Genomic DNA, 26,886 nt, shown 5'->3' on the forward strand with positions numbered 1-26,886 from the left:
ACTAGAAGGCAGAACTGAACATTTAATACTGGCGACATATTCAGCTATTAAAAATTAATCCTTCTGATGTTAAGGAGGGAGGAGTGAGATTCTTGATTAAGGTCTTTTGGCCAGCTCAGAAATTTCAATTATTTAAATAATCTTTCTCCTCCTCTCCCAGAAGTGGAGGAATGTGAATACAAAATCATAGTAGAAAAATTCCTACTTAGAGTCATTTGTACATTAGGAAAAATAAAACCTGACACTTTAATCCAAAAGATAGGATAATCATATTCATAAACCATTTGTTGCACTGCTCAAACAAATTTGTTCATTTATTCCCTCAGTTTTCCTCCTGGCAGTAGTCTGCTTCAGCCCTTAGCACAACTGAAATTTGTGGGGAAAAGCATTAATTACCTACTTCAGTTTAGAAATGGAGGCAGATTTGAAGCTTGCTATACCTATTTAAAGAAACAAAAATGTGTTGATGAACATTCAGAAAAAAAATAAATAAAAAAATGAGGTGATCTAAGTATGCATTTGTTTCCCCATCCTAAAGCCTGGATACCTCAAGTAACCTGAAAGGCAGCTGGAGCTAGGCCTCCTAGATGTCTTTACGTATGTTGAAGAAATCCTGGTCTGTGAGCTCATGCTTTATACGAAGACAAAGCCATATATGTGTGTGTATATATATATATATATATATAAGCCATATATATGGATATATATATATATACATATTTATACATAGCTGTATATATATATATAACCATAAATATATATGTGTGTGTGTGTGTATATATATATCCACCAGATATAATGATTTCATAACTATTTCTGAGGCAAATTTGGAACTACAACAGAAAGAGACAGAAACTGATACTCAACTCCACAAATACAGTACCATGCTATGCAGTATGAAATGGTCATCCAGAAAGCACAGATTCAGCCCCTACAACATCCTCTTCCATGTCCATGAAGGCCCAGCCTTAAACAAAGCTCCAGATCTCCTTCAAGTAGCCACAAGGAGGCAACTGAGCCTGGATTGTTAGCTAAAATAAAAAGGCACATTTTTACCCGTATACACTACGGAGTGAGCACTAGCATACAATTGTTTATCCTAATAAATTGTTAGAAATATCTGGCTTGGTTTTATACTGCAGTAAACTATTCTCTGGTGCTGTTTAGGAATCAGACTCAGGAAACTTCCAAACATGTTGTTTGGACATGGTCTTTTCACCTTGGAAGCTAACAACAGATGCAGACCATTCTTTCCTAGGTTCAAATATAGAAGACAGACCTTGGTACATTTAATCTTCTAGTAGATGTGCAGCCACTAAGTCCAAGCCTTGAGAATTCAATCAGATACGTGATTCTGTGAGGGAAAACTTCACAGGGTGTTCTCTTTAACATCTTCACCGTTTAAAGTAGGCAGTGTAGGATTAGTGGATCAGAGAGCAAAGGTGCTTGCTTAGCAGGAGAAAGGACCAACTGCAGGGTCGCTGTTTATTTATTTTGTTGAACTATTTTATTTTTTTTTTTAATATTAAATAACTGATTCAAAGAAACAGTACTGCTTATAGGAAGAAAGCCCATTGTAGCTGAAGTTGAAGGATACTAAGGACTAGTAATCTGCATTTTTGTTTTCTTAATTTCTGTGGACACATAATGAAGCTATAAGGATATTTTGCTTAACTTTAAGATCCATAGAACATGACCTGTGTTTAGCTTCCTTGCCTTCTGAGTAGTTCTGCTTAAGGGTATAATCCAAAGAGTACTTTGTGAGCAGTCAGTCTTAACGGATTTCTGAATATATCTACAGAGTCTATGCTCTTGAACTCTAGAAAGTGTCCTAAATATTTTGTGTAAGTCTCTAGTTCACTTAGACCTTTTATTAATGCTCGAACCTTGTCCCTCTGGGAACATTTGGTTACTATACAACACTGCATGGATGTTAAAATTATCTAGAATTTTGGACCCGAGCAAGAGTATTTTCAGGTTATGTTGTGCTCACACGAGTCATTTTACAGACTATGTTAAAATGCTTGCAAATATAATTATATTGTGTATCTTTCACCTTTTCCCCTTTTGTACTTTTTAGGTCTTCTAGTGCCATGTGCTTGAAAAGGAAAAAAAATTAAAAAAAAAAGTCTTCCTGCTCCTGCGTGGACTCCTCCCTACAGGCTGCAGCTCTGGCCCAGGGCTCTCCATGGGCCGCAGCCTCCTCCAGGCCACATCCACCTGCTCCACCGGGGGCTCCTCCACGGGCTGCAGCGTGGAGATCTGCTCCGTGTGGGACCCATGGGCTGCAGGGGGACAGCCTGCTCCACCAGGGGCCTCTCCACAGGCCGCAGGGGAACTGCTGCTGTGTGCCTGGAGCACCTCCTGCCCTCCTGCTGCACTGACCCTAGGGTCTGCAGCGTTGCTTCTCTCTCAGTTCTCACCCCTCTCTCCCAGCTGCTGTTGCACAGCAGCTTTTTTTTTTTTTTTTCCTTTTCTTTTTCTTTCCCCTTTCTTCAATCCGCTTTCCCAGAGGCACGACCAGTGCCTCTCTCTGGCTCAGCTCTGGCCAGCAACGGGTCCCTTTTGGAGCCGGCTGGAGCTGGCTCTGATCTGACACGGGGCAGCTGCTGGGCTCTGCTCACAGATGCCACCCCTGCAGCCCCCTGCTACCAAAACCTTGCCAGGTAAGCTCGAAGTCTGTTCCAACCTCAGCTATTCTGTGATTCTGTGATCTCCATTCCTCAGACTTTACATTTGATTTATCAGCCACACAAAGACCTAAATTCAAAAGTGCTTTGTCCTGGGTAAGTCAGCCTCTCTGTGCTGTGAGTTTAACATTACAAATATTTAATTTTATGAAATTGCGTTGTTTGATAAAGGTCAGTTGCTGTCAACACAGAAAAATGCTAAAATTCAAAGTAGCTTATTTGCTCAAAAGACTGAACTTTTAAATTGTTGATATGTATTAATAGCACTTAGTGTTCACAGTAGATAAACACTAATATGAAATTCTCTAATTATCCATATGTATTTGGGTTCTGAAAGATATCATGGAGGCTTTTAGAAAAATGTCTGTGAGGGTTATGGGACTGAAAGTCTGTATTGTCAGTGCTTCATTTCATCATAAATATTACAGCCTAAGTTTCTGTAGTATTCTAAATTGGTATGAGTTAGGAAGTCATTTTATAATTGATACACCTGTAATTTTCTGAGTAAGAATTTTTGTAAAGTTACTGCTATATATCTAAAAGTCATAGCACAATTTTTGCTTGCTTAGATTTTATAGAAATGGAGGCAGCAGATGCCTTCCCCCTATCCTGTGACTTCTAAATCCTTCATCCACACCATTAAATGGCTGGCTCTAGCTCTGTCCATTATCTCACAGAATTTCTGCTCTCACCAGAAGGAGAGGAGGTTCCTCAAAGATGGGAGTCTACAGGTTTCTGTGTACCCACGTCCATGCTAGTAGGAGTTCTCAGTAAGAACTGCAACACTGGACACAGAGTAAAATTTAGAAGGTGAAAACAGACCAAAATCTCACAAGAGATTTTAGCAAACTGCTTCCACAATACCTAACGTATACGCCAAGCAAAATTTGTTCTAGCCATAGAAAGAAACTACAATGGGGGACTGTTTGAAAGGTAAATTGGATTAACCTTCTCTATAGAAAATAAGTAACTATTACTATGATTACTTACAGAGGTCGTGATGGCATGACATCATTAGATGATAGACCATGAACTCAAGTGGATCAGAAACTGTTAAATTGCATCTGCTTTCCCTTTAAAGAGGTCAGTAGCTTGTCTTTGATCAAACTATAACTTGTTTTCAGTTAAATAAAGGAATGTGTGCTTAGCATAGATTCAGTGTGTTTGAGATCAAAATTGGTTAAGATGCCACAAAGGGCAAAAAAATAAAATATTCAATTCATAATTATTCATCAGGTATCATGATGCTGGATAAAACATATGATGCATAGGAATTTCCCACTTAAGAGCATAGATATGACCTAGTGGGTAGTATTAAACCTTGGTGATATGATCTGTGTGACTTTGTGTTAAAAATCGGTATGCATGTACTCCTTAAAAAGAACCGAGTGGGAGATTCATTCTGTATCAAAAAATGTCATCACCCATTTTGAAATCAATTATATCTCAGAAGGAATTCATCTTGACTATTTAAGTATCAAAATTCTAACATATAAAGTATAAATAGATGGTGTCTCCTACAAACCACCAAGTCACAGTGGAGAACTGAATGTCAGTTTCTGAAGTCTTTATCCCTGATGTGTTGGGGGAAAAGAACTGCTTTATTTTGGGACTTCAACATGAATGGCATATACTTAATTCACATTCCATAGGTACTGAAACAGCCTTAAAATATAGAAGTATTATAGCAATCAGTTCTCCATTTCAGAAAAAGTTACAGCCAACACACAAAGACTTTCCCTCTTATAGACAGGGAAAGAAGTATCACAACCCTAAAATTAGTGATAGATGGGGAACAACAAATGTTGGTCTCTTTACATTCACTCTGATAGTGGGAAAGAAAGCAGTGCAGTAGATGTGCCACTTTCCCATAGTTGGAATCAGGCATGGATAAAATCACTGAAAAAGGTTTTGAATTTAAAATTGTAAATGATCATTGTCAAATCTTGTAAAAAATCTTGTAAAAGTATTTTGTCAGGTGTAAAAATTCTAGAATGAAAGAGGCTACAGTAGACGAATCCAATTTATACAGTTTAAAATGGAAAAACATCATTTTAAAATAACTTGAAAACATTAACTATAAAACATGATAGGAGAAATGTGATTCTCAGGTCAAGATGCAAAGCTATTTTTTCCTTCAGTCGCCCTCATGAATGTTCCCTCCAACTAATTGTCTTAACTTTCGGTCTTTCAGAGTAGAGCTTATTCTGAGATACTTAGTAGACTTTGAACTTAAGCACACTTAAAAAACATCATTTTAAAATAACTTGAAAACATTAACTATAAAACATGATAGGAGAAATGTGATTCTCAGGTCAAGATGCAAAGCTATTTTTTCCTTCAGTCGCCCTCATGAATGTTCCCTCCAACTAATTGTCTTAACTTTCGGTCTTTCAGAGTAGAGCTTATTCTGAGATACTTAGTAGACTTTGAACTTAAGCACACTTACAGTGCTCAAACTGAGTAGTGGCAAGACAGGAAGAAAAACTTCCAGCCAAAGACAAACTTGTGAGCATAGCAGCTTTTAAGTTCCTCAATATTATCCTTTTCCGTCCTACAACTTGTCCAGTCTCACTCATAGTGGTGATCCTTTCATGAAAGGCTTCATCCATATAGAAGACTTCTGGCATCATCATTTATCACTCTTGTCCAGAAGACATTAATCTTAAGGTAACTCCTAAAGCCTGACAAAATGGCATACATTGTCTCTTATTCAAAACATATTCCAAGCAAAAGGGAGAATTTTACCCACCTATGTTTCAGACAGATGGGTCTTTTTTCATCCAGATTATGAAAATACTTGTAGCATTTTTTCCTTTTCCTTTAGGTGGGCACCCAGATAGAATTCTCTGCCACTGCTAAAATTTGGTTTATTGATTGGGGGATGTTGTTTATTGACGTAGGACATTTCCTAAATAAATATTTTTCTCATTATTAGGGTGATCATTTATCTGCAAAGAGCAGGTCTCTACTGTTATGTGAGAAATTGAAACGTTTGTCATCAATTTATCCCAAGTAGCCCCATCACCCTATCTTGCCCACAGAAAATCCAAGCAGTTGCCATGAAAAAGCATTTTGGGGGGCATCAGTTGTGAAGGAGGATATCCATTACAGAAATTTACCAAGGTTTATGATAGACTCTACATCATTAGAAATGTGATTGAGATGGGTTTTTAAAAATAAATTATTTTCTAATAATTAAAACTATGATCCGTTGTTGCAATGCACTCCTATGGTTAACACTATCCACAAGGTCAAGCTAGGCAACACTGTGGCCATCTACTAGCTTTAAAAACCATCAGCCTCAAGTGTCCTTCAAAAATCATAAAACTTTGAGATGAATACATCAGCCTGTAAATGATTCTCCATTCCCCTTGGTACTTTGTTGTAGTGGTTCATTACCATTACAGTGAACACCTTGTTTTTATTTGAATTTGTCTTTCTTCTATATTCTTATTACAGCTTTTATCAATAAATAATTGTCCTTGTAATATTTGATATTTCTGCTTTGTGAAATAACTGTCATTCTTTAATCAGGTTACTTCTTCATCCTGATAATCTGAATGAATTGAACCCTTTTAATCTCCTTTTTGAGCACGCTCTCCTTTGCTTGTTTGTTTTTGGTCTTTTTTTTTTTTCCTTTCTTCTTGGTGAGTCTTCTAACAGTATGAACTCCAGGAATGGTTATGGTGATCTAATTTATGCTTACATGGAGGAGAAACATCTTTGAGGTGTTGTTTATTGTTCAATACCAGAGGGGAAGAAAAAAAAAAAAAAGATGAATAGAAACATCAAATGTACTAGCAAAGCAAAGTGAGTTTTCTAATTTACAGCCTAAATGTATGGAACATACAGAAACTCCTTCTGGAAGTGTACCTGCTAAGTAACAACCATTAAGAAATATCTTCACGCCACCACCATCCTTCCCCACCTGATAATTACAGGTAGGAGACATTATTCCCTTAGCTGTAACATACCTCATTATAGTGCTACTCCAGGCTATACTGTAATATTTTAAGAAAATGAAGGAAAAAAAGACAATATGCTGAGTCAAATTCTTTTTTTGTATCTTAAGTAGTTCTGTCTTTCACAACTTAGATGACAAATTTGTGTGAAGAAGTACAAAAAAAAATGAAGTAAATAAAACTGATCTAGTGCTTTTATTTTAAATCTCCTTTGATGTTACCTAAACAGTATTGCACCATTGATCCTGTTTAAAGTCACGACAAAGAATTTCATTGAGGACATTTCCTTATTTTCGTTTTATATGGCAGTTTGGTTAACACTTTAATAAAAATAAACAAGAAGCTGGGAACGCTGAATTTGCCATTCTGGATCAGTGCACTCACCTATCAAATCTACCATACTATCCTACAGGGTATATAATGGAAATTGGAAAGGTACCTTGTAGAATTCATCGTTATACAATTTCTACAGAAAGGGCAAACAGTGCCTAATGTAGTAAAAATCTTACTGCAATTTGTTCTTTGAAAATGAGACTTAAAGACACTTAGATTTGTGCACCTTGAGCTTCAAACATTTGAGAAAAAGTAATTCTTAACAGATATTAGTACCTTCACAGTGTTTTATAGCTTCATAAAGGCAGCATGGGCTGTTGTGATCTATGTAGACTTAATTTCTCCTATAAACCATGTTACAGGAATTTCCTGAATTATTTCCTATTTCAAGTGCTAAGTGAGGTCCAGCCTGGGACCAATCCAGTCTGGCCACTGAGGCCCAGCTCAGTGCCTGGGGATGCAGCTGCCACTTTCCCTTTGCAGATTTAGCCAGCAGCAAATCTGAGCATGTGTCCCAGAGACACACAGACATGCAGACGGAGACAGAACACTGCCACAGCTGGGCACACACACTGCCACAGCTAAGCTGTTGGCTGCCTTCAACAGCACCTACACACAGGACTTGGGTAAAACATGGCCGTAGACAGCTGAGACCCTTGCTCCTCTATGACTAGTAGAGATGGAAGTTCACTGGTGCAGTCACACACACAGCATGCTCTGGATTCACAAACACACAATGTATTTGTGGATCCTTCGAGTACCTGTCATGGCCCCTCTGTCTATCCAGCACCCCTGCCTGTATCACAGGCCCCCTCATCTCCTTCATGGGTCTCCTGCCCTCACCTCACTCATGCTGGTTCCTTTACCCCAGTAGCTGTTTTGGGAACACCAAAGGCCCTCACCTGCACCATTAGCTGACAGCACAGGGTGGGGGTACCCACACCCCCAGTCTGACTCCAGTAGCTGGCATCCAGTTCACTCACAGTGATCCCCAGTAACTGGCTCCAGGCACAAAGTCTGTAGGACACTTTCAGATTAAGATAGCAATCCCTTCCCCTTCTCCCCCCAAACTACTGATGCCAAGACCCCCACTTGCTCCAGTAACAGGCACCACATCCCACAGGCCTACACCCACAGACATGACCCCACTTGCAGGGGACAATTTCGCTCACACACACAGGTCTCACCAGTAGCAGGCATGTTGTCCTTGCACATACACACAGGAGAAAGTGCAAATAAAAGAAGGGAGAAGTAAGAAAAGGTTTAAGGAGGAAATAGAAGAAGATAGGACATCAGTAGCAGGGCTCGGCCAGTCAAGCATACTGACCAGCCCTGTTTTACACACAAACAGTCCTTTTCTACCATTGTCTACCGATCCTCCATTTTGTTCCTCCTGCTCCCCTCCCCCCTGCACACCTGCAGCAGAGCTCTGCATTTTCTGCACCCTCCCAGTCCAGAGCCCCCTGGTTCATGATCTTATCAGCTGCAAAGTCCGTGTTGATCTTCCTGAAAAAAGTGCCTGTAGTTTGATAGCCCACCAATTAGTGAGACCATGAGGTTTGTATGTGGTCGTTGTCTGTCATCTTAGAAGTCCTCAAACGGATAACGCTTCTGTAGAAAACACTCCTACATTCTCACATGCACTCAGAAATTATTGTGACTGACCAGACTCAGTTCACATCACTGCCTCCCTTTCCTGTTATCCCATGTGGCCTTGGAAAAGGTCCTGGACCTTATACCCTTAAAAGAGCATACACGCTCCTTTTACATACTGTTACATCAAGTACAACATATCATCAGAAACATTGCCAAACAGAGGTGAAAAATTTTCACTGAAGGTGATCCCATTAAAATGCATTGTGGTTTTTTGAGTGGCTAATCCTGATTACAATGAAAAGTTATTCTTCCTTATTACTCATATTAATTTGTCTTATTTCTTTTTCCAGTGATTGGCTCTTATTATAATTTTCCTTCTTCCACTTCTTCTTAATATGTATTCTACATAGATTTTTTTGATAAATTTAATGAACGGTGCTCCAAGAATGTAGAGTCTGCTTTTCAATAAGTACATACATAGGTTTTCTCTAAAACCTCTCCAGGTAATCTAAATAAGATTTCAATGTTCGTTACCAGATGTAATATTCCAGAATCAACAAATTTCTCTCATTTTTTTTGCCTTTTTATTTTTGATCTTTGTGTGTCATAAGCTACTTCACAGAATCCTTTATAGATGGAAAAAAACATCTTTTTTTTTTACTGTTTTTAGTAAAATTACCAGAATTAATATATTTGAAACAATTGTTTAATGGGGAAAAAAAAGAAGAAGAAGAAAGACCGATTTCCAATCTTAGTATGAATCTTGTAGGCCTTTTGAAATGTTGAAATAAATTCGTAGAGAATATGGCAGATTCATGATTTTATATTTTATGTTTATTTCATGAAGAACATTCCTTACAGAAGAAAGGAAACAATATAAAAAAAAATCACTTAATATAAAAAAGCATGAGAAAATGTGCTGATTTTTTCTACTATTTTTTTTCTAAATCACGTTTGAAAAGAAAATCATGGAGCTGTATACCCAGGAGAAGAAACAGCGTTGTAGATAAAGCATATTTCAGAAATGACTAATTTCTTATCTTGAAGCATTTGACATAATTTTATTTGGTTTAATAGATAGAACTAATTTGTTTCTTTCAAGAGTTTTCAGGTAAGAAGCAACATTTATGGTTCCCTCAAATTTGTAAGCTCTTTATTGTAGAACCAAAATTGAGAGATTTGGACCTTGATTATCACAGAACAAGATGTTGTAACCAAGTATTTATTAGTACAGTTGATATTGCAAGGCTTCATCCTCATCACGAAGAGCAAGCATTGCTCAACTTTTCTAGTCTGTCCAGGCCTCCAGGCCTTTAATGCGTGAACAGCTTGCACTGCAGTTCAATTTAGCTAAATTCATGCGTCTCACATATTTTCTTTTGGGGGAACTAAGATTTTGATTATATGCTCAAAATAATTAATACCAGAATCCTCATGAGTGTTATCTTCTTTATATTTCCTTTCATAAAGTTGAGGTGACCCAGCTTTTTTTGCCTTACTTGCAGGATTTTCAAGCTAAATAGTACCTAGGCAGGGTATGTGGGATCTTGAGTTACTGCACATCTAGAATTTCTGCCATAGTGTCATGACTAAAAGCTGAGGAGGCAAGGTGAGGATTTGCCGTTTCCCCCTCAAGTTCAAAGTTGGATCATTAAAAAAATTATAATTATTCCTTTGGGTTTTGTTTGTTTGTTTAAGTTTAGCCTTACAGAACACTGCAACTGAGCAACAAGAACAAACCAGTTTTAAGCTTTAAAACTTATTGTTGCTAAAATCACATAAGCATCCTAGCAATACTGAGCCTCTAATTTCTTATTCCTACTTTTAATCTTTTAATTCCTTCAGTACAAAAGGTAGATGATGAATAACAGCTATCAGATTTAGGCACAACAGCCTTTTTTTTTTTTTTTTTTTTTTTCCCTTGGAAGCAGACTGTTTCTTATTACTTGTGACCTATATATATAGTTATGTAACATATCTAGTATGCTGGAATACCTTACTTGGTTAGGCATTATATTTATATTGCTTCAGCATTAACAGATACATAGCAATAACTTAACGTGCAGTTTTCAGAGCCTAATCTGGCAAACATCTTAAAATCTTTTGTGTTTACTCCATAAACATCTTAATGATCAGATTCATCTCATCTAATGTTCAGTTATTGATTGCATCTCAATCAGTAATCTAGTTTTCTTCTATTGGCAGCAGGAAGATGTAATTTCCAAAGCCTTACTTCTCATTCTCTGTGTGTTATAAATGGCAGGATGTATTGTGGCAGGATGTATTGCTTCCAGCAGCTGACTCTACTGATACTGAATGAGACTACCTTGCATTTCTGTTTTACAAACAGGAGAACTCTCAATTAATCAGGTCTTTCAAGAGCTTAGTTACTTCCTGCTTTAGTGAAAACTGCAATATAGCCAAAACAATCTAAAACAAAAAAGTGGTTTTCCCAAGTAAAATTCTATGAATTCTCCTACACTACACAGCAATGTGAACAGTCATTAGTTGTTTTCCTGTTTGTTTTCAGTGATCTAAGGTACCCATTTTATCCACTGTTTTTTTCAGCTTTGTATGGCACCAGTTCATCTAGAAGAACAATTTTAATCACCTCATTGCAGACCTTTCCAACAGTACTACTTCCCACGTATCAGGTTTCTACACTTCTGCTCTCACAGACTCTTCTCTATTACCCCTAACCAGTCCCAGCTTAGCTCACATATTTGAAATGACTTTCCCAATTGATTTCTGCCTTTCATTTCTCTTTCCTTCAACAGAAAATCTAAGATAATTCTTTTCCAATCTTCTTTTCCCCAGTCTTTCACAAGTCCATACAGGGCCTGCTTTCCTATCAACTCTTTGCTATTGGGAAGCAAAAAAAAAATAAATACAATCCAGACACATTTGCCTACTACTTCTCTGTTTCCCTAGGTTCTTAGGCGCACCACAGTTTCCAAAATACCTTGAGTCAAACTTGTGACAAACTGCATGACCTGGATCAGTCTTCCATGGGAGCAGATCATTATTTTCTAGATGTCTTAAAAGGAAGGTTGTTTGGTAAAAATGCTATTCTTTTATTGTTTGTGGCAATTTTTATATTAGCTAGGAAGAATGAAGCTACAGTTATTTTCTAGTGAAAATGAGGTACATTTTATTCAACAAAACCTGCAAAAGAAAAAACAAACATTGACTTGGGAATTTGCAAGAACTGTAAAATTTAAAACTTGGAATTGTAGATGAGGCTTAATGTGAAACTATTGTTTGAAAATGTTCAACTATCCTCTATTTCCAGTTATTTTAATCTTATTATTCCATTCGTTTTTTTCCAACTCTCTGTTCATAATCCTGATCTTTTGGTTGCTTCTCTATAGAGAATCATTAGCTCATCTAAAAGTTGTCAAACAGTTCAGGAAATTATTAGTGGGTTTTTTTGTTTTGTTTGTTTGTTTTTGGTCATAGTTACTGAAGGATCTCATAGAGTATATTAAAAGTAAATTTTAGCCTTGGTTATTTTAGTACCTCTACAAAGGTGGTTATTTATCTGGAGGTGGACCAGAATGAATAACAACACTGCTGTTTTTAAATGTAGTTTTTCCTTCAATATCACAAGCAAGTTTATGCTTTCTGTAGTATGAGCACTTTCCATGTGGATTATACAGTTAAAAGGAAAAGCGCTAAGCAGGAGGAAATCAGTAGTGTACATCATTTTTATGCTTGTTGTCATAGACGGAAGTTAGAAACTAAACAGAAGGAAAAACCTAAGGCAAGGTATAGCAACATTTGACTCATCCTGGAAGCCTGTATCAAGAGTTTAAAACATATATTTATAGAGCAAAATCTAGTATAATGTTCTATTTTGTGTGGAAATATCTTAGTTTGTTGGGTGGATATGATCACCTTTGCAAATAGTAAACAAACAACAAAATAACATTTTTTTCAACCAAAGAACCTTAGGCTGTTGCCATTCCTGTTGTTTTGTTTTTATTTTTTATTTTCCCCCAGAATTGCAGCATGAGAACTGGTGCATCAGAATGATGCAAGTAAAAGACTTTACTATAAAAGAACTATTCAAGCTTTCCAGGAAGATCAATCACAAATAATAATATCTCTTTTTAACACATTAAATAATTAAAAAATGATCTACAGCACTGTGCCTTAGTTCTTAGATACGTAATCAGATATGACAACTTTTTTTTTTTTTTAATGTGAAAAAAATGGTCCAGTAGATCTAGAGGTTTCAGTCATTTGGGTAATACTTTACCATATTCCAAAGCCAGAGAGCTTTTTCAGTTGTTGCTAGTCATTCTAGACAGTCTGATGACCACAGGTCAGTGCATGACATTACTTTGTCATTGTGGATTCAGATGAAAGCAGGAATACAAGCTGAACCTCATAAAGATTTCATATTTTGAATATGGTGATTAGTCATAAGAATTACTTCAAATTTACATATCAAGATTAGGATATAAGGTAAAAGCTATTTTCATCCAACTGAATCTCAGAATTGGCTATCAGCTCTGTACTTAAATGGAAGCATAATTCACAGCAAGAAATTGTTTGCTGGTATATATTGTAAAGCAGTAATTTTTCTTGTCATACTTTTTATTCCTGAGATAATAAAGCACTTATGAACGTATTCAATTTACTGATATGGAAGCTAGTCCATTATAGAGTTGATTTTAATGAAAAATACATTCCTTTCTGATTGATAGTCTTCTCAGAGAGAAGACCCTGTTTCAAACCATTGATTTCATCAATGTGAATTGCCCTGTTGTGTGGCCTGTCTCTCTTCACTGACTACAGAGGGGGACTACCTAACAATGTTCCTCTAACTGAGGTGTCTCAGCCAGGCAGCTTAATTAGAGAAGTAAATCCATGTAAAAATGTTCTCCACAACAGCTCTCTGAAGATGATTAATGCTTGTTTTGATTAGCACTTCCAGGTTGACACAAAGATTCGATCTTCATTCCGTTAAATGAACATACCACAGGATAACTATATTTCAGGCCTTACTAGTGAGGAACACAAAGAGGTTAAGAAAAATAAATTGGAGGTTAATCCACATAAAGGGAGTTAATGAAATTCAAGTAAAGGATTCAAAGTTGCAGCCCTATCGCTTCTATTCAGCTGTCATTTAACTCTAGAGACACATACAAGCACTAGGTGCCCCAATTTTTATTACTTTTTTTTTTTTCCAAAATAAATAGACATGTTACTTACTGTTTTGCTCCTGGATACACATGGAAACATGTCATGCTTCTTGTGGATAAGCAATGCAGTGCTTGCTTGTCTGTCTCATTTTGGCACTTCAGCCTGGTAGATGAACAAATGCAGGCTATTAAACTCACCTCAAATGGCAACAGTAATTATTACATGACTCCTTGTACAATTGAATACTGTACAAACCTAAAGTGGTAGATGGTCTCATCTGTATACTACATACTCCACACAAAGTGGATAGAAAATGGAAGAAACAAGTAAAGTGAAGGTAAATACAGTAAATATTGTGTGAATTAAATTAAAAAATTAAATATAGTATTCAGTGCAAAATATCTATAAGATGCAGCATAATGTTCAGTCAGGATATAAAATGTCTGTGTTTTCTTTTCTTTTCTTTCTGAATAGCAAGCTAACAAGCAAAAACCAAAACAAACAAAAAAAACCTTCTGTTTTACTTGTCTCTTCTTTGTATCACATCTAATGCAATATTCATTACGGAAAATGCACTCTTGGGAAGGGTTTTGTTATGTTTATTTTAACATTTGGGTGATACAGCTTACATGCTGCAATATTCCCTTTGGGAAATCTCATGTGATTTTATAGAAAGCTGCTAGCATATCCTGTGTCTATTTTAATAACAGATGACAAAAAAAAAAAAAAAAAAGGCAGCTAGTCCTTTCATTTTTATGGATTTAGACAGAGATTATATTAAGCTGGGTGGTTTAAATCCTATTTCCTGATCATTTTAGTACAAGATAGCCATCAGAACTTCTGTAGAAATGTCTTCCTCTTTCCCATTTTGCTGAGTTTCAGAAACAGTACATGTCACTATTAGACAATGAGTTGCAAGTCAGTTTATGAAAAAAATAAAAGAGATTTTGCACGTAGGATGGGAGAAATGAGAAGGTATTGAAAAAGAAAGAAGACTTAAGTATCATCTGAGGTTTATCCCATTACTAGGGTGGAGAGAGTGAGGATAAGGTTTGGCCCTAAATCCATCAGAATCAACTCAAACCTTTTATTCGTTTAAACTCAGTTTTGAAGTAGACCCCATCTCTGGACAATCTACTTGTTTCACAACGTCTTGACTTGTAAATCTGCTATTATAGTAAGGCTTTGATAATTATTACATCAATGCCATTTAGAGGTGATCAAATTAACCCTGTACAGGAACTTCCTATATTGTCTAAATAGCTGAAAATCATAGTGAAATACTTGAAACCAAAATTAGAATAGAGGATTATTTTGGTCTGATATCTTGATTAAAAACACTTAGTAAACAAAGCATGTTGTTTCGATAGGTTAACATAAAACTACAGCAAACCCCAATTCAGAGAACCTGTAGAATAATCAAAGGTTACAAGAAGATCTGAAATGAAAAAGGAGTTGGAGGATTGTTTTTCTCTTTCCTCCACATACTCTCAATGAGCACGAATGTCAATTACAAAGTTAATGCTGTGATGTTTAAGGTTGAAAGGGTTTTTCTAATACATACTGCTCAAAGCATTATTCTCTAGAAAACAAATTCTTATGTACCCACTGTGTAAAACTCAATCAAGCACTTCCTGACAAGGTGCAAAGAGACAGTGTTTTGATGTTTCTTCCCCTGAAATATAGTTTTAAAAGATTTTTTCCCTGTTTCTTGTTTCTGGCTTTCTTAGGTTTTATGCTTTATCCTTTCTGAAACGTTCCTGCCTTTCCAATTTATTTTAAATCCTACAGTTATTCCATAAGTTTGAGATATTTTCTTTTAACCCTTCTTTTATTGTCAATCACACCACGTGGCTTTGATGTCAAAAATACTCATAAGTCACTTAAAACATAGTCCAATTACTATGTTTACTGGCCGTGTTTTTGTTTATGTATGAGCCAGCTTTGGTTCCCTTAGATGTGTTCAGCCTTTCTTTCCAAATTTTTACCTTTCCTAACAGCGTTACAATTTCCCCTAACAATGACATTTTTTTCATTGCTGTGAAGTCTTTGTGACTAAAACGTAATTTGTGAAATACATTTATCTGCCAAAATAACAGCAGACGCCTGAATGCATCAAGCGATATATAATAGGATACATGGAACTTTCAACTTTTGGACATTGCTTCAATCGCCATAGGTCAGGACTGAAAAATTTTTGTGACATCTTTTCATATCCTAAGTTCATTTCTTAGACCACATCTGAGACGGCATTGTGATACACATAGTGGTAAGTTCAGCTGAAAAGAATTATGTCACCAGTGATATAAATAGGAACATGTTGCTCAACAGTATTGTACAAAGCCACAGTGGCTTCATATCTGAATACCATGTCTGGTTTTGGACTGGTAACCTCAATAGAAGTGTCTATGTGTGATGTAAAAGTTCAGTACAGTAAAAAACTCTCTTGCAACTGACAAAACATTCAAAACATTCTGTGCGTAGATAAACCATTAAAAAGTAGACACAAAAGGTTATAAAGTAAAAATCATAAGACTGAGCGCATACATTAGCTTATGCTTAACAGATAGTTAATACATATCATTTTTGTTCTGTGGAAAAGTGGGATTCTTCCGAGGAGAATTTATGGTTCGTTTGAGTCCCTGTGCAAAGTACCCTAGAATGTTCATGAAGCCAAAGCCATAATGATTTAAATCTGAAAGCACAGAGTATCATTTTAATAAGATAATTAATAACGAAATGTCTACCTATTATGCCTGCAGGGTCAAAACAAAAAATCACTTGTCTTAACATGGTACCGTGAGAATTCTTGGTATTTTAGTTTCTTCTCTCTTTTTCATCCAAAAAGTGAAGATTTACTTGTCTGGCTGTACACTAGTTTGCTGTATGACAGACTTTTCCTACTGAATGTATAATAGATAGAAATAACCTCAGCTACCCTTAGGTATTATTCAAAAGTGAAACTTCTGAATCTCAGCTAGGCACCGTTGGATCCCTTTAAAGTCAATAGAAGAAATAAGCATTTCTGAAGCACAATTCATGCTGCATAATCTAGACACATGTTAGGATGAGATGAATAACCCTATGAAGATGCCTATTTTTCTCTACTGACTACAAAGTCTTAAATGTCTAACTTTTAGATGTATAAATTAGAAAAGTTGAATTCCACCCTAACTCATTAGTGTTTGTTGTTTGTTGCCATTTTGATAGCTCATTAGTGGACTTTGCTTTGTGAAGCTTAATCTGCAGCTAAATAAATCAAAACAAATGATGATAAAACTGCATTGAATTTTGTAAGGTATCTGGTAATTGCCATTTTTTCTCTGTAGTTTACATAATTTTCTGTCCTCAGGTTACTTTGTCATCACGGGGAGAGAAAAAAAGATCTCCTAATATGATGGCAGTATTTAGATATGACAACCATTTAGCAAGCCATGAGAACAATACTGCTAAGAAAGGAACATAATTTACAGTAACTATCACTCATTCCTCCTTTCTCTTTCCCCCATTCTCCCTTCAGGGTTTCCATTTAAAGTGCCTTTTCATAAACATTTTTCAAAGTTTTCTTTATTCAAAGGAAATTTAATGTATTTTTTCAGTCTCAAAAACAACATACTCTTGTTTTGGTGTATGTTCCCACTCTTCTTTCTATATTTGTTAATATTACAATGTTCTCTGAAATGATTGTCTAAAGCTTCGCTACAATAAACATTATGTATGAGGTAAAAAGTTGTCTCTTTGTTACAGTCCAAAACAAAAAGAGATAAAATTATACCATTGTCTTTATCGTATGATATTTAAAATATACTTTGAAAGATTGTCATTTACATTATGAGGGACACAGGAGGCATGAAGCTTTTGAAATGAGTAGCTAGATCTGTCCTTTTCTAAAATATTATGATTTGACTCATTTCTTACAGGGAAAGCAACTAACTGCTTGAATTAGTTGCATGCCTGGCAGACACAGTAAATCTGTTACTGAACTGTTATTTTGCCTGCAAAGACAGTGTACCCTAGTGTCAAAATTCAAAAGCTTCAGTATAACTTTTGCATAGAAGAATCTCCTGTTTACTCAAAATCTGAATTACGGAGCCTGAGGTCTCTGGCTTTTGGAAAATATTGAAGCTGCAAGGTCTCATGTCCCCTTCTGGTCTCAGGAGACATTCAAAATGGCCAGTCTCCTGACTGCTTCCAAAGCTCTGCAGATTTTCTTTAAAGTTCTCTCCATACTTACTTGACATTTATGTTCTTTTCTGCCCATTTCTCAGCTATGAATAAAACCTTCTCGAGTCCTCAACAAGACACTATACTATGATTTAAAATAAGCAGAAGGTTACTGTTTAGCTCATTGTCACTGATATAATTCTGGCGAAAACAGATAATATGAAGGCCATACTTCTGACTTCCATGGGATGCGAAGTCTATATTGCAACAGTTTATACTCTACTGTTTATGTCTTACTATTCATTGACCTTCTGAAGTAGTAAACACACAGTAAAGGACTATATAGATGTTATTGTACACAGTGTTGAAATGCTGTCCTTTCTAAAATAGATCTATTGTCAAACTACAAATGATGCCTTTTCATTACTTTTTAAAAATGGTTATGTATAAACCTCTACTGATGTTTATGATTGCCTGACAGCTTCACATATTCCCTCTCAATCCCTCTGTAATTTATACTTTCCTGCCATTTCCTATGTGTATTTTGTGACAGGTTATTTATAAACATCATATTTATATTACCAGCCTTTTCTGGTGATATAAGACTCCCTGAAAGTGCACGTGCGAGCTAGCTGCACACTTCTGACACCGTCACTTGAAGAGCTTGGAGTTTCTTCTTCAGGTAAGCAGAGCTGCAAATACCTTCAGCATTTCATTTTTATTCTCTTGCCCCCTCCTGCCCATTTATCACATGAACAGTATCAGGCTTTGTGCTGGACCACCTATGTCCAAAAAAATGCATGAAGTTGTATGTGAAGGAATAATTTACTTAAAAGGGTATTTGTATAGGGGAAAGATGCACTCTGATAGTACAGCTTCACCTATATGCAGGAAACTTCTTTTAAAAAGTAATATCCGAATACAGTAGTGACTGTTCTGGCAGTAAGGTGGTGAAGTTGTCCTGAGGGACTTTGCTGATAGCCAAGTTAGCTGCTGGCTGGCCGCTTCAGCCAGAGATGATACTCTTGCCCCTTCTTGGGCTCCAGGCCTACGATCCCTGTTGCCACAGGGCACCACCAGACTTGCGCAGCTGTGGCTCAGGGTCCCAGAGGCTCTGTAGCATCGTGCCAGTAGGGATGCTGTGGGAAAGGAAGGACTGGCAAAGTCTTACACTCACACCCAGCCTTCACTCACGCATGCTCACACAACATTTGTGCTTGTTCTCTTGGTGTCCTGTGCAGCCAGTCTTTCTAGGAGCTAGTCCTTCTCTAGAGATCGGAGATGGATTCTTGTTGGGGCAGGGGCCAGGAGGTTGGAAGGTTTGGTTCCTTCTAACATCTGCAAGCAGAGTTTCTGATGTTGAGGAGTAAAAGGTAGTTTTCTACTGACTGGAAGCAACTATTGCGAGGGTCTATGGACCTGACCCCTGTGGTCCCCTTTACCCCTGGTCTCAACTATATATCCATGTAGTCTGTGTGTTGCTCTCGTGCTGGCAGTTTACTAGCACCTGACTGATGGCAGAAGAATCCATCTTTTGGGATGAAAAGCAGGTCACAAATGTCCTGATTTTCTGAGGAGCATAGTATTGCAGTGTCTACTGAATTCAAAGTCAGATTAATCTTCCTGGGCAGCTGTTTGTTGTTATCCTGACATAATGGTAGCCTGAATGTAAGACCTGCAGATTGGTACTTTGGAGATCCAGAGTTCTTCCTCTGATTGTGCTTTTTACGTTTTTTCTTTTAGACATGCCTTTGCCGAAGAAAGATGCTAGAAGACTGCTGAGACTCCTAGCAAGAGAGACAGGCAGCAAAAGTTCAGACAAGCCTATTAGTTTTAAGTCATTTCATCTCTTTATTGTCAACTTGTTGTGCATTACTGCACAACACATAGACCATGAAGCTGGCGTTTTTGTTCTTTAGGTTGGAGTCTGTGGTTTTGAGCCCTTGCACATCCTCCACCAGAAAAGCAGCTCCTTCCTGGTTTGGAGGCCTTTGAGAATGTTTTAGATTCCTGTGGATGTCGTTGATTGCCTTAATTCTGGAAGCTGCACAAGTGCTTTTGCCTTTGGGCCCTCTCAGTGGCTCCCTCATCTGCAGCTCTTTAGGCTTAGGGAGCCTCCCCTCTGAAGAGATGTCGCTTCTTTGAAATTTTGGGTTTTCTTCTTCACAGACACTTTGAACTGGCAGCCCAGCACCTCCTTGGTGACGTGGCCGTCTTACAGAATGTCCATGGCCCTTGATGATTTCGTTCATGGCTCTCATTCTGGCAGAAGCAGACGGCATGGTGCTTTTGGGCTGGCGTAGTGCTTCCCTCGGCTGTGCCAGTGGAATGGTCTGGTCCGGATAGCCCTTACCTTTTGGACACTTGTCTTCAGTTTTCCTCAAGTTGAGAGTTTCTGCGCATCTGAGAAACTGGTGACAGAAAACATAGCCTTTTAGAGGCTGAAAACAGTGAAAGAAGAGGCTGCCTTCAGCAGAGAAGGAAAGGAAAAGCAGAACGTTTGAGTTCTACTTTCAGTTGTGTTTGTCACATAGTAGAAGTACTCGCTGAATTACAGGCTGTACTAAATACTACGTTGTGTGCCCCCGATTGCTAAGCTCCGTATGTTCCCACCACTTTCACAGGTTGCATTTTTAATTGCAACTACATCGTAAAAATAGAAATTCAGACTATATTAGATGGACCAATGTCTAATCGTACACACTTCAATACTTCAATAAAGGCACACACCTTGCCATCTTGTGCAGATGTTGCAGTCTCTCTGTCTTTGGGAACAGTGTTTTCCTCTGTTGTCTTTTCCATCTGATGGTCACAAACATCTGTCGAAGTCTTTGGGACCTCCTCGTTCATAGCTGCATTGATTACTGCAATGGGAAAAAAAAAAAGTGAATGAACAATGAACAACGTGAAGAGAAGAAATCCATAGGAAATGGGTGGAAGAAGTGTTGAGGGACATGTTATCTATCGCCTGCTGTTTTACCGTACCTGAATTGCCTGAATGTCAGGGCTCACACAGAACTGAGGTCTTTGTGTTAACCGAACATGTGAATTCTAATACCAGGACTAGACTGCAGAAGCAGCACCTCAACACCGTGCTCATGGTCTCCAGGCCTGTTTGCTTGGCTATAAATTGAGCCCTTATCATCCACAATTTTGGCTATACAGGGGCAAGGGTTTGCACGTGTCCTCAGACAACCCTTAAAATGCCCCGCTCTTTCCAGCAGCTCAGCACATATTTGAAGCTACCTCCTTCTGCCAAACTCCTCTCTGTGTGCCAACATGTAAACCTGTTTCTTAGGTCCCACTGAGACCAATGAATGTGCTTAACTGAGGAAGGAGGCACTGAACAACTTGGAGCAATGTCCTGTATCTGTATCCTAAAAGCAGCCCCACGTTTGTGCCAGTAAAGACAGTTGCCAAGAACGTGGTTTGTCGTGCTCCTTTGGGAGCCATTACTCTCAAGCCACTTCTTACCTGCTTCATCAGTATGCTGGGTCAGCGTAGAAGCCCCGTTTGTCTCTGGAGTCACTTGCTCCCCGAGAGAAACCTGTGCACAAAACCTTCACGTTACTGCGGGATTTAGTGCAACATGGAAGAATACTCCATATTTCTGCCACTGTCTTTGAAACATCACAGAGAAGTCTGAGTGGGAAGCCCCGTTCCATTACCACATCCAAACAGCCCTGTCTAGGATACCATTCTAAAACCATTGTTATGCACTGCCAAAGGAGGGCAGCTATCGGCAGAAATCAAGCTCTTGCTGTACCAAGTAGTGCTGCAGGAAGACGCAAAGCAAATAAGGATCGGCATCTCAGTATAACTGCCAAATGATATAATTGTTAATTGATAAAGTTACCTCTTGGCTTTGAAAGACTTCCAGTGGGGCTTCTTTGGTGGCCGTTGCACTGCACTCAGCTTCCCTGGTGCTGCTTGATAGTGGGAGCTGAGTGGTACTTGAGTTCTCCTGAAGACAAATACAAAGAATCACAAAATTAACAGTAATCTGGATTTGTGTTTCTGCCTGTGAAGGGCTGTCACAAATCAGTTTTACTTTAAGAGGTGTTAAGTCCAAATGGTTTCTTTATGGCAGTGTACCTTGATAATTTAGGGGTTTTTGAACCAGTTTGAACTGTCAGTTAGGTGAGGCTCGAGGAGGGCAAGTTGAAAAGAAGATGGGGTGCAAATTTTTCCATGTCTTCTCTGTTTAAGGAGAATCATAGAGGATCATAGAATCACTAAGGTTGGAAGAGACCTCCAAGATCATCTGGTTCAACCATCCCCCTACCACCAATGTCACCCGCTAAACCATGTCCCTAAGCACCATGTCCAACCTTTCCTTGAACATCCCCAGGAACGGCGAAACCCGGAATAAAGCAAATAATGGTATTTTTCCCTCGAGCTTTTAGCAGGGCAGGCCTCATTTGTTAGTATCAAAAATGCCATTGTTACCTCTGCAGATTTGTGCTGGTGCTGGGAGTGAGCAAAGGTGGTCATTGAAGGGGTCATCTGCCCGTTCTCAAAGTGTTTCCTCACTGCGGCCAGGCCCCCGGGCACAGTGCAGGACTTGATTTCCTCTGAAGTCTAGAATGATCAAATAAGGCCAGGTTTTTTCCATTTGCAGTAAGAAGGTACTGTCCATTTCAACAAGAAAGGGCAAAGGGTTCTAGAGCCTAAATGGAGCAGTCCCTATGTTCTCAACATGGTTCGGTTGGGTCAGGCTTCCTCCAGTTCTTCCTTCTGGGGAGAGAGAGCTAACAGCACCATTGCTGGCAGTGTTGGGAGGAGGGAATTGGAACCTTCTTGGCCCAAAGAACCGCAGGAATCTGTTCCAAATACACAAGGGCAATTAAGAAATCAAGAAGACAGTGGGCAGGAATTGCATGGTTTGAAAACACCTGGACTCTGAAGGCGAGCGTGGCTGTTGGCTGCTTCCCCTAGGTGGCTTCTGGGCTACCTGAGCACCCATAGCTGAGCTATTTTATAATGTGGTAATTTCGTATTCTTCAGTTCGAGCAGCAAGAGCTCTAAAGTCACTGTGCTCCTGAATAGGATTTTATTATTTGGCGATAGAGAATAGTTGCTGTGATAAAGAAACTGCCTTGTTCTGTCATCATGAACAAATAGGATAACCGTGTTGCTGATCTCTCTCTCACCCATGGTCCTCATACGTGAAGTTCAGGCAAAGGTGGACTAAAAGGAAGAGCACTTCCATGAATTAATGGGGATTGCCCAAAAGACCAAAGGCATATAGCGTGAAAATTCTCATTTGGTAGAGAGAGAGACTGATGGATGACTATGTTTGCTCTGTAGGTTTCCTAATTTGGGATTTAAATTTTGATCCACCCTATGATCCACCTGATAGCTTACTTGTAAAAATAAAGACGGTTACGATCTGACCCTGGGCAAAGCAAACATAGAATTAAGAAGATATTGAGACATTGGTATCTTACATTGGCAAAGCGGTTGCTGTTCTCTGCCTTTGACACCGCAGCCTGATACAGAGCCATTTTGTCTTTCAAGGAGACATTCTCCTGGAATTCCGTCAGTGTATTGCCAGTGTTGGAAGGGCTCTCTTCTTGAAGTCCTCCTACAGCTTTGCAAGCACCCACTGCAACCACAAAGAGACGTCATAGTTGGGGAGAGGGAGATGGGTGCACGTGTTTCAAATCTTGAAAGAAAAGCATTAGGCAAAACAAGTAATATTGCCAACATTTTACCTGATGTGTCGTACTTTTACTTTAGAGCACATCAATTACAGAGCATTTAATTTGTGGAAACCAGAAAGCCACAAATAAAAGTTACCGCGTCGTTACCAAAGCAACACATTGCCAAATCCAAACTGTCTTCACCAAAAGAGAAAATGAAGATGTCACTTTTTTGTAATTGATGAATGCTGCCCATAGTTTTGATATCATATTTGTAATCTGGGCTGTCTTCATCAAAAGTTATCTTCTCAAAACATAAGACACCATTCTGTTGTGTTTTGTTCAAAAAGTATTTAATGGGCATCAGGCACTCCTCCGTAATACAAAAGACAAAATGGAGAAATCTGGAAAGCTTGTTTTGCATTGGGAAGAACGCCACGTTCTCTCCCTGGGCGGCCTGGGGGCTGCCCTGATGAGGTGAGTGTGCTTGCCCCTTGTCACCTCAGAGATGGAGTGCATTGAACTAAAGGGAGAAATCCGATCCAAGTGGTAAGGCTAACCTTCAGTGTTGGTGGTCTGTCCATTGCCTGAGGACATCTTCTCAAAGATTGCCCTCCCCCGTTTCACGCTGGACACTTCCATCAGAGAAATGTCTGTCTGGCTCCCAGGCTGAGTGGCCAGTGCTGGTGGCAGTGAGCTTCTGCCACTTTCCGCTTCCTGTTGGAAGACATGGAGGGGATGTGAGCTAGAAGCTACTGGGAGGAGCCAGGTAGGGTTTTCAGGGGGCAGAAAGGATATGAAGAGGCAGCAGATTGGAAGGGGGTGCTGTTCTGGCAGTAGTGTTCTCCAAGTCCTCAGTGAGAGCACGGGAATCCTTTTCAGCTGCGGAACCTGCGTGCACTCACCTTCCTGCCACCCAGGGTCTCAAAGTGGCTCTGCAGCTCCTTGACGGAGATGGGGAAGGTCTCAGTCCGGCGAGGGCCACCCAGGGTGACGTCCGCCCTCCCGCTGTCTGCCGCGGCTTCCTCCACGGTGCTGCCTGGGCTGGCTTTCTCTGGTGCCAGGGACCGTGGGGCTGGCAGGCGTTGGAAGGCCAGGCTAGGTGTCAGAGCACTGGCGGCCTCCCATCTCTTCATGAGGAGCTTCACAGAGCTCTTCTGCACGGTCAAGTCGGGCAGCTCCATCGCGCCCTGCCAATGCAACGGGTACCTCATGACATAGCTTGTATTTCAGACCAGGGTTTGAGTGGTTTGCAGTATTTCATGGGGGAGGAAGAAGCACAGGAGAAGCGCTAGGTTTCTGCAACCCAAGGGTACTCATGAAGGAAATTCCCCTGGGACACGTGCACTTGTCAGCAAAGAATTTGACTTTAGGCCGCAACCTGACTTTAAGCCACTTTTGCCACCTGCTCACGGCCGCTTAAATCACTACAGAATGCTGAGGGCAATTCATTCTTAAGTCAAATACTTGGTGAAGACTGCACGTCTGACACTGTCAGGGCCTTGAATTGTTTCCCAGGCTTCGTAGAACCTTCTTAGCCTTTATGAAAATGCAGGAAGAAAATTGGGGGAATACGAAAACCCAAAGAGGTATGGAGCTGGGCTTCAATGGCCTTTAGCATGTCATACCGCCTTCGCCGACTGTACTTCCTAACTTTTGCTGGCCACTTCTAAAGTTATCATGCTTAAAACGTGCCAGAGGAAGGCACAAACTAAGGGCTTGGCTGCTTTTTGTTCGATGGCCATGCTGGGCAGGAAGGCAGAGGGATGCGAGAGAGAGAACCAGAAGCTGCTTCAGTTCTTCCCTCTGTCTGGTGACTAATATTCACTGGCCATGGTACTAGAGGATCTCTTCTCCACTAAAGACTCCCTGAAAGTGCACGTGAGAGCTAGCTGCACGCTTCTGACACTGTCACTGGAAGAGCGTGCAGTTTTTCTTCTGCAGGTAAGCAGAGCCACAAGTATGTGAAGCATTTCATTTTTTTTTCTTTTGCTCCCTCTCGCCCATTTATCACATGAAGAGTATCAGGCTTTGCGCTAGACCACCTACGTCCAAAAAAATGCACGAACTTGTGTATTCGTAAGGAGCTAATCTTACCGCTTGGCTCTTCTCAGTTGAATTTTCCTTTTGTGACTCTGCTGCACACATTGCGTGCCTGTTGAAAGGAAGGCAAATTTAAACATTCTCTTATTCACTGGTCTCATTTGACTAATGAATGTGAAGCTAGATCGACAGTTCACAGTATGCATTGGAGAAAAGCCTCATCCTACCTCGTCCGTCACAACCTCACTTCCAAGAAGTGATGGCCGCAGGAAGAGGCGCCGCCTTTTAACCTGCCTGTCTGCATTGTGAGCACACAGTCAGTCCACAGTGTCCAGGTTACCGTCTCCATGTGTGGGCATACGGAAACCAAGGCAACCAAGCCGGCCTCCTGGCTTTCCTTACCCCAACAGACCCACCAGAGAGTCCTTGGAATCTGTTGAGATTCTGTTGGTGGTGGTGCACAACCTCTCCCAGAAAGAACTTGGTGTCCTTAGGGACAAGTTCTTGGGCAGACCGTTGTGGTAGACAATAAATGCCCTCAAACAGAGAGACCATTGGCTTTTCATTTTTATTCTCCGTTACTCAGCTAACTTCAAATTCTCTCTTAGAGCTAACTGGCAGAATTGTTAGACTAGCTCTGGCATGCCGTGCTTGGTTTTCTTTCATTCACTCATGCTGGTGTTTTTTGTGTGTGTGTTTTTTGATACCGAAGAGAAATATCAAAATGTTGGGTAATTTACCCTTGGGGGCGTTCTCTCTTCCTGTAGTATGGGGGAGACTTCTGACTCTCAGGCTACAGCTCTTTGGCCAACAAAAGTTTTGAAGGACTCTCTAGTAAGCCAACCCATTTTATGATGCCACAAAAGTACAAGGGCAGAAGCAGAGAAAGCTAAGGACTGTAGATTTAAAGTAGAGAGTTAACATTTGGCAGTTAGGTACCTTCCTTTGGAAAAGGATCAGGGAGATCAAGGTGACTTAATCAAAAAAGTGATTACTTAGATGAAAATATCAAGGAAAACGCAGATTTCAATACTAAGAAAGGAAAGAAGTCTAATTTAATGGAACAACTCTTTGGAAGTAGCGCCAGTACCGTCCTCCTTTCTAGAAGTAACGACATGACACCTTTTGACATAGACTGGGAGTTTAGTAATACTCTTCTTGTTGATAAAAACAGTAAAGTCAAAGTAAAAGAAGACAATGATCTTTTCAGTGAAAGAAGAAACCTAAACAGACACAGTCTGCAACGAACTACACTCAAGCCAGGAGTTAAAACCTGCCTTACGCTAGGTCTGGCTGGGA

The 26,886-nt window shown here is 39.3% G+C and overlaps 1 protein-coding gene and 1 long non-coding RNA gene across 3 annotated transcripts; one reads left to right on the forward strand and one right to left on the reverse strand.

Moving 5' to 3' along the window:
- Positions 1-1,752: 1,752 nt before the first annotated feature.
- Positions 1,753-19,779, forward strand: LOC106030483 (uncharacterized). The gene is made up of 5 exons (XR_010830584.1): positions 1,753-2,666; positions 3,683-3,773; positions 6,524-6,634; positions 18,453-18,581; positions 19,643-19,779. It is a non-coding gene; the product is annotated as an uncharacterized lncRNA (long non-coding RNA).
- Positions 19,644-26,633, reverse strand: LOC106030481 (uncharacterized). 2 transcript variants are annotated; one of them, XM_066994851.1, is made up of 10 exons: positions 25,815-26,633; positions 25,642-25,699; positions 24,450-24,734; positions 24,105-24,261; positions 23,350-23,507; positions 22,349-22,480; positions 21,756-21,863; positions 21,374-21,446; positions 20,630-20,763; positions 19,644-20,310 (listed from the first exon to the last, which is right to left on the reverse strand). In XM_066994851.1, exons 2-10 carry the CDS (start codon positions 25,690-25,692, stop codon positions 19,738-19,740), a joined length of 1,671 nt encoding a protein of 556 aa, XP_066850952.1. In that variant the 5' UTR covers positions 25,693-25,699; positions 25,815-26,633; the 3' UTR covers positions 19,644-19,737. The 2 variants fall into 2 exon arrangements, with proteins under 2 accessions (XP_066850952.1, XP_066850951.1); XM_066994850.1 differs by lacking the exon at positions 25,815-26,633 and having other exon boundaries at positions 25,642-25,800.
- Between the last annotated feature and the right edge of the window lie 253 nt (positions 26,634-26,886).

This window comes from Anser cygnoides, chromosome 3 (assembly GCF_040182565.1).
Source record: "Anser cygnoides isolate HZ-2024a breed goose chromosome 3, Taihu_goose_T2T_genome, whole genome shotgun sequence".
Taxonomy (NCBI): Eukaryota; Metazoa; Chordata; class Aves; order Anseriformes; family Anatidae; genus Anser; species Anser cygnoides.

Excerpts from the sequence above, each read along its gene's own strand:
- LOC106030481 (XM_066994851.1), bottom strand. The coding sequence starts at position 25,692 with ATGTGTGCAGCAGAGTCACAAAAGGAAAATTCAACTGAGAAGAGCCAA. Across the intron at positions 20,764-21,373 it reads CCAGCATACTGATGAAGCAG|TAATCAATGCAGCTATGAAC; the intron begins GTAAGAAGTGGC and ends TTCCCATTGCAG. Across the intron at positions 20,311-20,629 it reads CATCTGCACAAGATGGCAAG|TTTCTCAGATGCGCAGAAAC; the intron begins GTGTGTGCCTTT and ends TTCTGTCACCAG.